Raw genomic sequence first — 15022 nt, 5'->3', positions numbered from 1 at the left:
ACATATAAGTGTACAATTATGAGATCTTCTTTAGATCTCATAATATCCTAATTCTTTTCTATCCTCCTGCCAGCCAGAAGCACAATGGCAGAACTTTTGATAATACCTTGCAACAGCGTGCTACTGTTCAGTTAACCCACCTGCCCGAATTCAAGCCTAGTGCTTACCTTAAGTTTCCAATTTTAGTCAAAATCTCATGTTTCCTTGGACCTTGATTACAACTTCTCCACACTTTCATTCATTTTGTCTTTAAAGAGAACAAGCACTATCTAGATATGTGGACATGAAAAAAATTGACAGCAGAAAACCCTAGCCATGTTTGCATGAACGTGCTTTTAAACAGCAGTATGCACGCGGCCCATTGCTCTGTGCAAGGATCTGTCTATCAGGGTCATGGTTTAGAAGTTGTGCCTTAAAAGGTTACATTTGAGGATGGCATTTTAAATGGTCATATAGCCTCTGTCTGCTTTATATTTTCATTGCCTCTACATTCATTGTTTGTGTGAAGGTTGTTTTTTATTGTACTGTATTTGCTATAGAATTTTTTTATGCCATTTGTACACAGTGCTGGAATCAATTTGGAGGAAGGGCAGTTTAGAGATACTTTAAATAAATAATCCAGAAAACCTCAGTTTAAAAAAAACTATAATGGAGGAGATGTGCGGGAATCTCAGCAGGTGTATATTCGTGGAGTGCTACTTTATACAACAAAACAATTGACATGCCAATAAAATGGAATAATAAAAACAATTCTGATAGCTTTCTTTATGTATTCTAGTACATACAGAATGGTTTCCCTATGGTTTTACAGTTAGACTGCATAGTTGGCAAAGGCCATGGTAATCAACTATACAACTTTGCAAGTAGGATTTTTGTTATTTCAGTAATCAGTGAACTGAATGGTATTAATACATCTTTAAAGGCTGTGGTTTTCAACTTATATAAAGGGAATGAAAATACAGTATAATTGAGATTGCTCTGAGGACAGGAAGAAGGAGAATGGTTAGACAAAACTTTAAGGTTAATCCCTTAAACTTTAAGGGGGGGGGGTAGTGAAGTCAATTACCTACTGCACTGTATGAGCCATATACTGTATGTACAAATACAAATCCACAGCTGCGTTACTATAGATCAGGGATTCTAACACAAAAATTCACTAAAAGGCCAGTAGAACTGCACAAAGACCTGGTCAAAGGCAACCAATTAATACTCCCATTTTACAGGTGAGGAACACTGAGGCCTGAGGCTAAGAGGTAAGTGATTCACACAGTTATAATTCTCATCATCATTCAACATTTATGCACTGCCTTATTTGTTTAAAAGCCACCAAGGTGGTGCACAGCAATTTAAAATGATAAGACCTTAAAACAATAAAAAATAAGGACATTAAAACAATAAAACATTAGAACTTTTAAAACAACTACATAATTTAAAAGGCTAAATTAAAAAGTTGTGTTTTCACACCCTTTCTAAAAGCCAAGACACTGGGAGTCGATCATAGTTCTTGACAGGGTGCATTCCACAGTTTGGGCGCTGCACAGCAGAAAGCCCTTTCATGAAAGCCTGACAAACAGGCCTCTGCAGGTAATGGTGTCCTCAAGAGGGCTTCTCCTGCAGATTTTAATAACTGAGCAAGTTCATAACAAGACAAGCAGTCCCTTAGATAGCCAGGTCCTAAGCTGTTTAGGGCCTTAGAATGTTAAAACCAACACCCTGAATTGAGCCCAACAAGTAATTGGCAACAAGTGCAGGTCTTTCAAGACATGTGTAATATAGTCCCAAAACCATGGACCAGTTAGCAACCAAACTGCTGCATTTTGCACAAGGCCAGATATGGCAGAGATTTTTTTTTTAAAAAAAAACTTTCAATTTTATTCACTATTTGTTAAACTACTGAGGATCAGAAACTCTTGCCAATCTACCGGAAATCATCCAGACATCTACCAGTAGATTCCAATCTGCCTTCTGCCTACTCCTGGTATAAACAATCCCCCAGTCAACAGTTACCATTAAACAGCACTACCCCAAGGTAAGCAAAGCAATCAATTATGCTTTAATACCTGTTTGACAAGCCTTCTGAAATTTTGATACTGTTTACCATCCCATAACTGTTTGGCATACTGTCTGTACTGGGCGAAAAGATGAAGGTATACTTGTGCTTAACGTTCTCAAAAGCATGATGTACACTTTTCAAAATGGAACGTTTAACTGTATATTTCCCAAATTAAGTTAATATTTTCACAGGAACCATCTCTTTCTGTTATTGTTTCCCAGGAGGAAGGCTTGAATTTTACTTAGGGGTGAAAGCATATTAAAAAATGTAATCTAAAACTGGAGCTGGAAGATGAGCAGTCTTCATTATAAATCTGGTCAGGAGTAGGTGAGCATATGTTATTAGAAGTACTATTTTGAAGGCAGCCCAGCTGTAAAACAAATAGATTTCTAAAGGCTGCAAATTTTACATTTAGGTAATTTTAAATCTGTTTTCAACACTATTCTAACAAGCACAACTTAATGCCATCACAGTGCATAAATGAAATCGGTCACAGGGCCAAAAGCCTATAGGCAAATCTATATTGAAGGGACACATATTCATAGAGGGAGAAGGGGTTATGAAGCATAATGAAGGAACTACATTTTAAGAAGCAAATGAATTGAAGCAACCTGTTATGGGCATAATTGCTTTAAAGACCCCACAGCAAACGTCAGCAGAATTGGTTTGTAATTTACCATGTCCTTCACTTTGAACATGCTCCCTAAAGGTTTGTGTGAAAGTCATGATACCTACATGCACAATTTTTTTTCCGGACTGACTAGCCATGATTAATGTCTTCTTTTACTGCTTCAGACCAAACTAATTCCTCTTGCTAGGAATGGGAAAGAAGCCTTCAGTTTACTTGTCATGAGTCAGAACACCAGAGATCGTGTTTTAATTGAAATCCCTTTCAGAAATGTTTAGGTAAACTCAGAAAACAGAAGGCTGCTAATGTGACTGAAGAATTTCATCAGACAGTCAATTAAGTATTGTGGCAAAGGTTTCTAATTATAGCATTGAAGTCACAATCTTTTCTTGGGAATATCTTGTACTGAACTGAGGCTAGATCATTCAGTAATGGCTCTTCTAACTGTATCAGTCAGTTATAAAGATTCCAACTAAATGAAGTGAACCTGATTACTTTAATTTGGTGGTTTGCCATGGTGGGAATATATAACACAAGGTGGGTCATTCCTGAGGTAGAAAAACACTCAAGGTGCAGAACAGTTTCAACAGCTTCATGAGATTCAGTGTATCAACTTAACAAAGATTTCTATACAAAGCTGGACCAAATTGCAAAAACCAGAAAACCAGACCTATGTTTTCATTTTATAGATATATGAATTCTATACAATGCTCAATAAATTCTCCACATATTAATTGTTACATTTTATATAGATACACAGCTCACTCGATCCCAGGGGCAGAAGATGGACATGATATTGAACAGAATGAAAAAATAATTATATCTAGATTTTTCATAGGGCCAATCTACACTTACTTTTTTTCGCTTCCAATGAGGTTTCACCGCCTGTCTTTCACACTACGCAGCACTGGCCTCAAATTGGAACCGGAATTCCCCGCTTCCATGCTACCACTTCCAATACCCTGATATCCTGGTATTTCTCCTTAATGTGCTCTGATTTTCTGCATTCGTTACTGTATCTGGTCGTAGTCCCCTCCCATGCCTGTCCATATACGGCGGTGTTTGTATTTCCCTCTTGTCCAGTCACAGCTCTCGATGGCCCCATGTCGTCTTCTGGCTACTGTTTGCATAGGTTCCTCAGAACTCCATGTTTCCTCAGCAACAAGCAAAGGGCTGGATGTGTGTGCACTTGTCTGATCTCAGAAGCTCAGCAGGGTCGGTCCTGGTCAGTACTTCGATGGGAGACTGCTTGGGAATCAGGCTTCCTGCACTGAGCAGGGGGTTGTTCTATCCCTTCAAATGAGACTAAGTTTTACCCCCCTGTATCCCCGCTTTGGCTTAAAAAAAAAAATTAAGGCGTTATCTTCAAATCTTCAAAGAAGCAAATCTTCGAAGAAGCAAATCTTCAAAGAACTGTAGCTTCTCCCAGGAAGTGTAAATGTTTTCACAGTCCCATCCATGCTTACTGCACGGAAAAACACACACACACATATCCAGGCAGACAGCCCTCAGTGTCCACGGGTTAACATCGATAAAAATGTCCATGGACAATTTTAATGTCATCTCAGGAGCAGGGGACAAACACGGGACGGTCTTCGAAGATGTGAAGCTTCAAAGAAGCTAGCAGCCCCCCCCAATGCGAGTGTTGGATGCTGCTGCCCCTCTTCCTCATGCCAGCTGTCAAGTGCTGGTGTGGGGAAAAGAGCATCAGCAGACACCACCCAGGCTCTCACCCTGGCCTCCAGCAGGTGGGGGGGGAAAGAGGATAGGTGCCTCCTTCTTCCCTCCACCCCCACCTGCTACAGTGGCGGTGGCAAGGGACAAGCTGGTCATTTCCCCTAAGGCCAGGAAAACATGCAGAAAACAACCAGCCTCTCCTGCACCACTGCCACTGTAGCAATGATGGGGGGAGGATGAAAGGTGCTGCCTTCTTCCCCTCTTCTTGCTGAGGGAACTGGTGTGCAAGGGTGGGGTGGGGTGGTAAATTCTCGCAGGGCTTTGAGCCCCAACAGGATGCACATGCAATCCCTACACGCACAGGGATAGAGGAAGAGAGGGACTCAGCAGAATCCCTGGGTGGGGAATCAGCAGAAACAGGAAGAGTTTCTGCTCCTCCAATGACAGCTGCCATCTTTAAGAGCAAGAAAACAACACAGTGCTCAAGTGTGAACCATGCTTGTGCATTTGATGAAGTACTGCAACGTGGAAACAGGGTGAGTGTGGATAATCATGTTTTAATGTGATGGCATTTACCTCACCAGTCTACCGAATTCGATGCGCTAGCAGATGCAATGTAGATTGGCCCATAGTTACTTAACATGGTAATTTGAAAGTTACTATCTCTAATGACAGTCAAACTCTGTCTGGCTTGAGGCAGAATATAGTTATCTCATCTGAGCTAATTTGGATCAATTTGGATGTCATTCAAATCTACTAATTTAAGCTTGGTCCCATTCTGAACTCAAGCCCTGTTTCACTTCCAATAATATTTCACAAAGAGGCCTGGAGGCTTCCTCATTCCAAACTATCTTCTAGTGGGGTTGTGGTGGGGGTAGGCATCTTCTGGCAAAGCTGGGAATGAAATTCCAGAGAGCTACTGCCAGGGAGTGTAGGCCAGGGGTAGGAAACAGAGTGAGTATATGAGAGAGCTTCGGCTATTGGGCGGTATAAAAATAAATAAATAAATAAATAAATAAATAAATAAATAAATAAATAAATATGAGTGGGTCTGGGCAAGCATGTTGGGGACCCATATAGCAGCAATGGTGTTACCCCATTCATTTTGTGATGTGGCCCTGCACACTGCTGACATATGGTCCCTGGCATGCTAGTTCAGAGCCAATTCAGCCTTCGGGCCGAAAAAGGTTCCTCTCCCCTGCTTTAGGATCAACTCACATTAACAGACATAGTTCCAAAGTTCCTTGACCAAACCAAAGTTCCAAAAATCCCTAAACTTAACCAAAGTACCAATATCTCTTCATTCCTTTACCGCAGTTTATGATAGCAACAGCGACGAAATATAAGCTGACTAGGGATGGCGGAGAATTTCTCCATGAATCTTGGGGAGGCCGAATGCCAATGCATTCAGCCCCCCGAAATTGGCGGTGAAATTCTCCGCCCCCCCGGGATGGGACTTACCTCCCTCGAATGTCCCTCTCGGCAGCGGGTCCCGGTGGCGGTTCGGCGGCGGTTCGGCGGCAGCAGTGGTGGTGGCCAGTCTTCCGACTGGCTGCCACCGCCACCTTTACAAAGTGAATTAAAAAAAACAACAACACACCCGTGATAGGCTACGTAACTATTTACGTAGCCTATCATGGCTAGATTTCCAAAGTCAGCCATGATAGGCTACGTAAATGGTTATGGAGCCTATCATGGGTGACTTTGAAAAAAAAAAAAAGCGCGTACGCAAATGGTGGCGCCCATGGGCGCCGCCATCTGCGTTCCTTATTTGGGCCCGGGTAGTCTACGTAAAGATTTACGTAGACTACAGCGAAAATAAGGGCAACGCAAATAGCAATAATAGCATTGCCCTTATTTTTGCTGTAGTCTATGTAAATCTTTACGTAGACTACCCGGGCCCAAATAAGGAACGCAAATGGCGGCGCCCATGGGCGCCGCCATTTGCGTACGCGCTTTTTTTTTTTCAAAGTCACCCGTGATAGGGTACATAACGATTTACGTAGCCTATCCCGGCTGACTTTGGAAATCTAGCCGTGATAGGCTACGTAAATCGTTACGTAGCCTATCACACGTGTTTTTTTTTTAATTCGCTTTTTTATTTCGTGGCCGGGGAGACGGGGCGCTTCTCCCTGGCCTGAATTTCGGCCGGGCGAGGCAGGTCACCTTCTCCCCGGCCTGAATTTCAGCCGGGCTAGGCGGGGCGCCTCCCCCCCGGCCTGAACTTCGGGGGGAGAACCAAAGCGCCTCCCCTCACCGCGAAGCAAGCTGCGGGACCAGGTAAGTGACTTTCGTACATCCCTAAAGCTGACACAAATGCTTAGGAATTTCGTGTAAATGTGCATGGTCAGAGATGGCATGAGATGTATCTTTTTTAAAGTCAGCAGATTATATTTATATATATATAAATTATATGTGTTCTTTTACTACTGTCTGTTTTTTTGTATAACCATGTCAGTTTCACTGTAGTTTATCCAAGCAGGGAAAGGCCTATACCTTCGTAATCTATGATAGCTTGACAGCAAAACTCAAGTGTGTACATTGGTTGCATTCCCCACAATAATTTTTAGACTACTAAAATGTTACTGGTAAAAGCTTCAGAGAACTTAAAGATCACTTTTAGAGTCTCAGTCAATTTATTTGGACATAAAGAGAGAGTTTTGCAGAAAAACATATGGTGATAAATGAAATGGCAAGCCTCCAGAAAACACATTTGTGAAGGTAGCACACTTTTTTGTTAGTTTGCAGAAGATGAACCACTGAAGACAATATAGTTAAAAGATCAGTGAAAAGTATGCCAGTGTCCTGGTAGAGAAGATTAATGGATTTTTTGGGCTGTTGATAGAAATTATATAGGAAGTACAGGAGACAATCTAAAACCGTGGGCTACAACAGGTATTTTCCCGGAAATCTGGAGAAACACAAGGTAGAGGACAAGGCGTGGGAGTAAATTAAAGTACAGTTGAAATTAGGGCTTGGAGGACAAAATAAATGTCCATAGAATAGGGATGGGGGAGAATTTCTCCCCGAAACTTCGGGGGGCCGAGCGCCAACGCATTTGGTCCTCCGAAGGTTGTTCAGGGAGAAATTCTCCGCCCCCCCCCCCCGGGATGGGACTTACCTTTCACGAATGTCCCTCCCGGCGGCGGGTCCCGGCGGTGGTTCGGCAGGTCTTCGTCAGGGGTGGGGGTGGCAGCCGGTCTTTTGACCAGCTGCCGCCGCCGCCATTACAAGAAAAGTTAAAAAAAAAACAACGCCCCTGTGATAGGCTACGTAACGATTAACGTAGCCTATCACGGCTAGATTTGCAAAGCCAGCTGTGATAGGCTACATTAATTGTCACGTAGCCTATCACGGGTGACTTAAAAAAAAAAAAAGCGTGTACGGCTAATGGCGGCCCCCATAGGGAGCCGCCATTTGCGTTCCTTATTTGGTTCCTGTAGTCTACGTAAAGATTTACGTAGACTACGGCGAAAATAAGGGCAACGCAAATAGCAAATAGCGTTGCCCTTATTTTCGCCGTAGTCTACGTAAATCTTCATGTAGACTACAGGGACCAAATAAGGAACGCGAATGGCGGCTCCCTATGGGGGCCACCATTTGTGTACGTGCTTTTTTTCCCCCCCAAAGTCACCCGTGATAGGCTATGTGACGATTAACGTAGCCTATCATGGCTGACTTTGCAAATCTAGCCATGATAGGCTACGTAACAATTTACGTAGCCTATCACGGGGCTTTTTTTAAAAAAAAACTTTTCTTTTGAAGTTCGCGGACAGGGAGACGGGGCGCTTCTCCCCGGCCTGAATTTCGGCCGGGCGAGGCGGGAAGCCTCCCCCCCCCCTGGCCTGAACTTCGGGGGGAGAAGCGAAGCGCCTCGCCCCCACTGCGAAAAAAGCTGCGAGACCAGGTAAGTGACTTTCATACATCCCTACCATAGAACCCCTTCCCACCAAGAGCAGCTGGCATAGCAGGGCAATAGGGAAATATATTAAAGAAGGAGGCTCATGTAAACTCAGAAGCACATAAGAAGAGCCATGCTGGATCAGACCAAGGGTCCATGTAGTCCAGCATTCTGTTCACCCAGTGGTCAACCAGGAACCCACAAGCAGGACACGAGTTGCAACAGCATCCTCCCACCCATGTTCCCCAGCAAATGATGTACATAGGCTCACTGCCTCTGGTACTGAAGGTAGCACATAGCCATCAGAACTAGTAGCCATTGATAGCCTTTTCCTCCAGGAATTTGTCTAACCGCCTTTTAAAGCCATCCAAACTGGTGGCCATCACTACATCCTGTGGTAGTGAATTCCATAGTTTAACTAGGCATTGTGTGAAGAAGTCCTTCCTGTCTTGAATCTCCCTCCAATCAACTTCATAGGATGACCCCAGGTTCTAGTATTTTGAGAGAGGGAGAAAAACTGTCTCCCTATCCACATTCTCCATACCATGCATAACTTTGTACACCTCTATCATGTATCCCCTTACCCTCCTTTTTTCAAAGCAAAACAATCCCAGCTGTTGTAACCTTGTCTCATAGGGGAGATGCTCCAGTCCCTTGATAATTTTAGTTGCCCCTTTCTGCACTTTTTCCAGCTCTACAATATCTTTTTTTAGATGTGGCGACCATGACTGTACACAGTATTCCAAGTGTGGTCGCACCATAGATTTGTGTAAGGGCAGTATGATATCGGCAGTTTTATTCTCAGTTCCTTTTCTAATTATGCCTAACATGAAGTTTGCCTTTTTTGCAGCAGCTGCACACTGGGTTGACATCTTCATTGAGCTGTCCACCGAAACCCCAATATCTCTTTCCTGCTCAGTCACCGCTAGCTCAGATCCCATCAGGCTACATTTGAAGTTGGGATTTTTTAGGGATGTTGGAGAATTTCGCCACCGATTCCAGGGAGGCCCAATGCCAGCGCATTTGGCCCCCCGGAATCCATGGCAGAATGAAGCCACCCGCCTGACCACCCCGCAAAATGGGCCTGGAACAGAGCCTACCCTTGTCGGCCGTTCCAATGCTCCTCGAATGGCGGCCGCCATTTGCGTCACTGTGGAGGCTGTGATAGACTACGTAAATATATACGTAGCCTATCATGGCAAAAGACAGGGACACAAATGGCGGCAGCTACGGCAGCTGCCATTTGTGTCCATGCGCAGCCCAGCGGCCAGATGTCCAGCTGCAGGCGGCCTCGGCCGGTGGCTCCGCGGAGTTGCTGTGGAGTGGAGCCGGCCAGGGAGAATTTCGGGGGGAGGAACGGAGCGCCTCCCCCCCACTAATGACCCTGGACGAAACAGTGAGTCAATTTCATAAATCCCTAGGATTTTTTGCCCCAATGCGCATCACTTTACATTTGCTTACATTGAACCATATTTGCCATTTAGATGCCCATTCTCCTAGTTTGGAGAGAGCCTTTTGGAGCTCTTCACAATCCCTTTTTGTTTACCACCCTAGATAATGTCATGTCATTGGCAAACTTGGCCACTTTACTGCTTACTCCTAAGTCCAGATCATGAAGAGGTTGAACAGCATTGGTCCTATACAGATCCCTGTGGGATTGCACTATTGTTAATTTCACTTACCGTTATGATTTGTCTCCCAAATTATTGGTAATTTGGATATATAGAGTGAGAAACTGAGATTATAGCATCCTGGGATGGCAGAGGATATTTACTGTTGAGGGGAGCATGCCTGAAACATACAGCTTCTGGCCCCAATTTCCCACCTTTCCCTCAGGATACTATAAACAGGGGTGGGCAACTTCGGGGGCTCCATGGGCCAATTTCAACTCCCTGGAACCCCCCAGGGGCTTTACCCCTGCAGCTGCTGTGTGCCACCAAATTTCGGTGGCAGCGACATTAAAAGCAGGTTTGCTTCTGAATTTTAGTGACAAACAGAGACAGTGGCATAAAAAATCCAGATTTAGCTTTAGCACAAAATTCTTCTTTTGTGTGTGTGTGTGTGTGTAAAATCTCCCTCCATCCAGCTGTTCCCTGGACCCCCCCCATTCACCCAAGGGTCTTCTGAGATAACTAACAGGAGGTTTGATAATGAGCTGGATGTGGAAATACAAAGCTGAGCTGGAGGCAAGTGGGGTGCTGACATGTGTAGGAGTAACTTGCATTGAACTCAGTAAGGCTTACTTCTGAGTAGACATGCACAGAGTTGGTTCTACTCTCTGTTCAGCTTTGTATTTCCACATCCAGTTCATTATCAGACCTCCTGTTAGTTATCTCAGAAGACCCTTCGGTGAATGGGTTCCCCCCCCCCAGGGAATAGCTGGATTGAGGGAGATCCCCCCCCACACACATAATGGAAGAATATAGTTCTTCATATTCCCTGGTATGTTTATTCCTCATTTTGTCCATTCCCTGAGCATGTGCAGAGTGTGCTTTTTATTCAAACAAAGAGAAGGTTGCTGATCTTTCTCTTCATGCTGCATTTGTACAAGTGAAGTGTGACTGCTTCAGAAAGAACTTTCCATTATACTTTCTCTTTTTCTTCATGAGTTTCATAACAGAAGTGTGGGGTAGTGGTTAGAGTCCAGCCCAAAGTCACCCAGTGAGATAACTAACAGGACGTTTGCTAATGAGCTGGATGTGGAAATACAAAGCTGAGCTGGGGGCAAGTGGGGTGCTGACATGAGTAGGAGGAAGTCACATTGAACTCAGTAAGACTTACTTCTGAGTAGACATGCACAGAGTTGGTTCTCCTCTCCATTTTAGAATCACCATGTCACCAACAAGGCTGGATGTGGAAATAGAAAGCCTAGCAGGGGGAATAATACTTGTGCAGGGCTCCAGACCGGCAAGGTCATTTTAAAAGGTTCTTTCTTTCTTTCTTTCTTTCTTTCTTTCTTTCTTTCTTTCTTTCAACAGTGTTGCTTTAAACAAAGAGTGCATTGCTCAGGCACACCTAGGGCAGCCTTGTTTTGGGTAGGGATGTACGAAAGTCACTTACCTTGAATGAAATTTGATTCGCGGTGGTGGGGGAGGCGCTCCGTCCCTCCCCCCGAAATTCTGGCTGGGGGGGAGGCGCTCCGTCCCTCTCCCCCCAAATCCTGGCCGGCCGGGTCCGCAAATGGCGGCAGCTGTAGCCGCCGCCGTTTGCGTCCCTGCAGTCAGCCGTGATAGGCTACGTAAATGTTTACGTAGCCTATCATGGCTGATTAAAAAAAAACAAAAACAAAAAACATGTGTTCCCCTTATTTTCACCATCGTCTACGTAAATGTTTACGTAGACTAGACGTGCCAAAATAAGGAACGCAAATGGCGGCGCCCATGGGCGCTGCCATTTGTGTACGTGCATTTTTTTTCCTCTTTTAAATCAGCCGTGATAGGCTACGTAAATATTTACGTAGCCTATCACGGTATTTTTAAAAAATCTAGCTGTGATAGGCTATGTAAATCTTTACATAGCCTATCACGTTTTTTTTTTATTTACTGGAAATGGCGGCGGCAGCCGGTTGGAAGACCGGCCGCCGCCACCACCGCCACCAAACCACCACCAGAGCCACTGCCGCCAGGAAGATTCGCCCAAGGTAAGTCCCGTCCCGGGGGGGTGGGGGGGTGGCAGACCATTTCGCCACCAATTTCGGGGGGCCGAATGTGCTGGCATTCGGCCTCCCCGAGATTCGTGGCGAAATTCTCTGACATCCCTAGTTTTGGGAAGGCCTGAGGAGGAGGAAGTGTTTTGGCTGAAAGTAAATGGAGACAGAGGATTTCAACTGAAAAAGAACACCCGCAAACAAGGCAGTGAGCACAATTCATTTTTTTTAAAAGAACTTACGTATTTATTATCGAAATATACCACTTGCATTTTTATTTACGAAAATTTCGCGACTCTGTGCGGATGACAAAAAAAGCGCCACATGACTGTTGGCTCCGCAGGACCTTGTTGTGCCGTTCCGCAGAGGATTCTGTTGCACAGATTGAAGGGAATTCGATCCCATTTCAGTCCGAGGCGGAATTCTCTGACATTCCTAGCTCTGATCCAACCCTAGTTGCAGGGAACTAGTCACACACTTAACTTGTGGACCCTGATATAGATGTACATCCCCATCTGTATTAAAAGTGCATCCGTTTTGTTTAATAGGGCCCAGGTGAGAAACACGTGCGTGGGGATGCATATCCACAGGCATATTAGTACACATGAAGTAAATTGCTTCTGTGCCAGACCTTGCTTGCTCAATTAGGTCAACAGCCTCTTAAATTCATGTAGGCAACGTTTTGGCAATGTTCTCACATAAAAATGATCACAGAGATTAATCACAATTTCACAAATTCTACATGGCTTTTCATACCGAAAATGCTATAGTATTTTAGGAACACCATAACAAGAAACAACTTACACCCACACATAGTTGTGCAAAATATTACACCATCTGTACAGGAACTGGTGCAGCATCTAGTATGTACTTTTGAATACTTCTGAGAATTATATTACTAATATCATCAACACTTTGGTAAAAATATTATAATCTGCTCAGCTTAAGGAGGGCCTTAAATTTGTAACTACCAAAACAGCTAGAATGGTATATTTTGTGAAATTAAATTCATAGGACATGTATCAATTATCTATATATTATTGTTATAAATATCTGAAGTACATTTCTTATATACATAAGGATGGAGACTCTGGTCACTGTCTTAAGTTACTGAAATCAATGGAAATGTTACCATTTACTCCAACAGGGTGGCAGTGGCGTACTTAAGGAGAAATAAACCAAGTGCTACTCTGGCATGAGTACTATTGAATTGAATGGAGTTTGCACAGAAGAAAACCTCAGTGGATTGTGTTCTTTAGTAATAATTCCACAAGGGAAAATAGGAAAACATATATAGTACTTCAGGCATACTTAAAGAAAATTAAGCATATATGTCAACTTTGTATTAATTTCAGTTAATGTAAGACCTTTGCACTTGAATTATCTGGTTTTAAGAAACACTGTCTGTGAAGTCTTGCCAGTTTTTCCTGAAATCATTTTTTTTTAAAATAGTACATGGAAGAGCAAATAGTGCTTATATAAGAGTGATGTCCTTATATCTACTTTCAATAACTTACAAAATATACTATTAATTATATTTGATTGCTTAAGCTTTAATCAATACATAAATAACACACTTACCATCTTGGTCTGTGGTAATTGTGATAGCTGTGAACTGCTTGGGTGAAAAACTTAATTCGGAGACTCCATTCATGGCTTCTATTTCAAAAGTGTAGTTCACATGGGATATAAAATCAAGCACAGTCACTGAGGAATTGATTAGCCCACTATGTCTTGGAACGAATCGGATTCCTCCCCCACATATCTCACACTGGGTGGCATCAGAACCACATTTCTTGCAAATTACACTATAGGTGAGGTCTTTTCTCCCTCCTGTGTCACTTGGTGGGCTCCATTCCAACATGAGAGCTGTTTCATTTATGTTAAAAATAACATTCCTTGGAGCAGAAGGAGGCCCTAAGAAAAGGAAAATAGTTTCTATGAGCTAGCTCATAATATTTTAAAAAATCCACAAAGCACTCTTTCTTGATTTATAGAAACAAATTAAGGCTCCAAGCTTATACACACTCACCTAGGAATAGGTTCTGATTAACTCAATGGGGCTTACTTCTGAGTAGACATTCACAGGATTGTACTGTAAATGTGCCAGACATGTAACTTAGAATATAATTAAACAATTTAGAACAATGGGAAATATTTCCCCTTTCCCCTTTTTGCCCAACATGGAACCATATAGAGAGAAAGATAGTTCATGTCAAATGTTGTATAGGAACTCAGGACAAGATCAGAACAAGTCAGACACAAAGACAGAAAGCCAGGAAACAAAGGTAGATTAATTCATAGATTAATTCCATAGGGTTGGAAGGTTTTATTCATGATAAAGACCAGAACTCAAGACAGAATCAACCAGCATGGGGCTTGAAAGATTTGGATACCTGATGAAGCGAGATTTGTAACTGCTATAAAGTACAAAACTTGCACGCACTAAAGAAGAAGAACTGGATTTAGGATCTGGATTGTGACAAAAAGATAGAAGGCTTTAAACCTTCGAGGCCAAGTTACACAATACAATACAATTCTCACCCATAACTTTATCCATGATTGCCCAATTGTCACTTTCTTCTAATTCCATGGAGTAAGCATGGAGCAGATGTGGCTGTGTAAACAGAGAACTTTTTTTAAAGCTTAATTTTTTAATGAAAAATGTAAACAATCTGTTGTATAGGGGAAGGGAAATCAGGGAACTTAATCTAGCCCAGATCCTCCTGCTTAACCAATCTCCAGGATCTTAGCTTTTTAAAAAAGGGCTTTGGATTGGAGAAGGGACCATGTGCAGATCCTAGTTGCACAACCAGTTCCCCAAAAGCTAGGGATACATACAAGGGAGGTTGTTACCTCACACGTAGTATCTTTAGCTGATCAGTGCAATTATTTTTTGCTACTGTACACATGTACCTCGCTACGGGCAGGACTGCTTCCATGAATAAAGAATGTATTGTGTGAATCAGCCTTCATTTTAAAGCATTACAGGACTTGAGTGAGAAGGTCAAAATTATACTAACTTCAAGTAGTGACAACATGGCTTTATACTATCCTTATTTATTTAGTTAGTTTGTAGTAGAGATGGCGGAGAATTTCTCCCCGAAACTTCGGGGG

At 43.0% G+C, this 15022-nt stretch overlaps 1 protein-coding gene across 1 annotated transcript in view; it reads right to left on the bottom strand.

The window, feature by feature from the left end:
• The window catches only part of EPHA6 (EPH receptor A6), a 710763-nt gene that overhangs the window by 322431 nt on the left and 373310 nt on the right, over positions 1–15022 (bottom strand). Inside the window, exon 5 of the mRNA XM_084843399.1 lies at positions 13487–13822. Coding sequence (XP_084699525.1) covers positions 13487–13822 — 336 coding nt within the window. The remainder of the gene's footprint in view (positions 1–13486; positions 13823–15022) is intronic.

Source organism: Heloderma suspectum, chromosome 3 (genome assembly GCF_057233095.1).
Source record: "Heloderma suspectum isolate Gila_16-S chromosome 3, 16-S_ref, whole genome shotgun sequence".
Taxonomy (NCBI): Eukaryota; Metazoa; Chordata; class Lepidosauria; order Squamata; family Helodermatidae; genus Heloderma; species Heloderma suspectum.
Note: the sequence above shows the minus strand (reverse complement) of the source record. Positions and strands in the feature narration are given on the sequence as shown.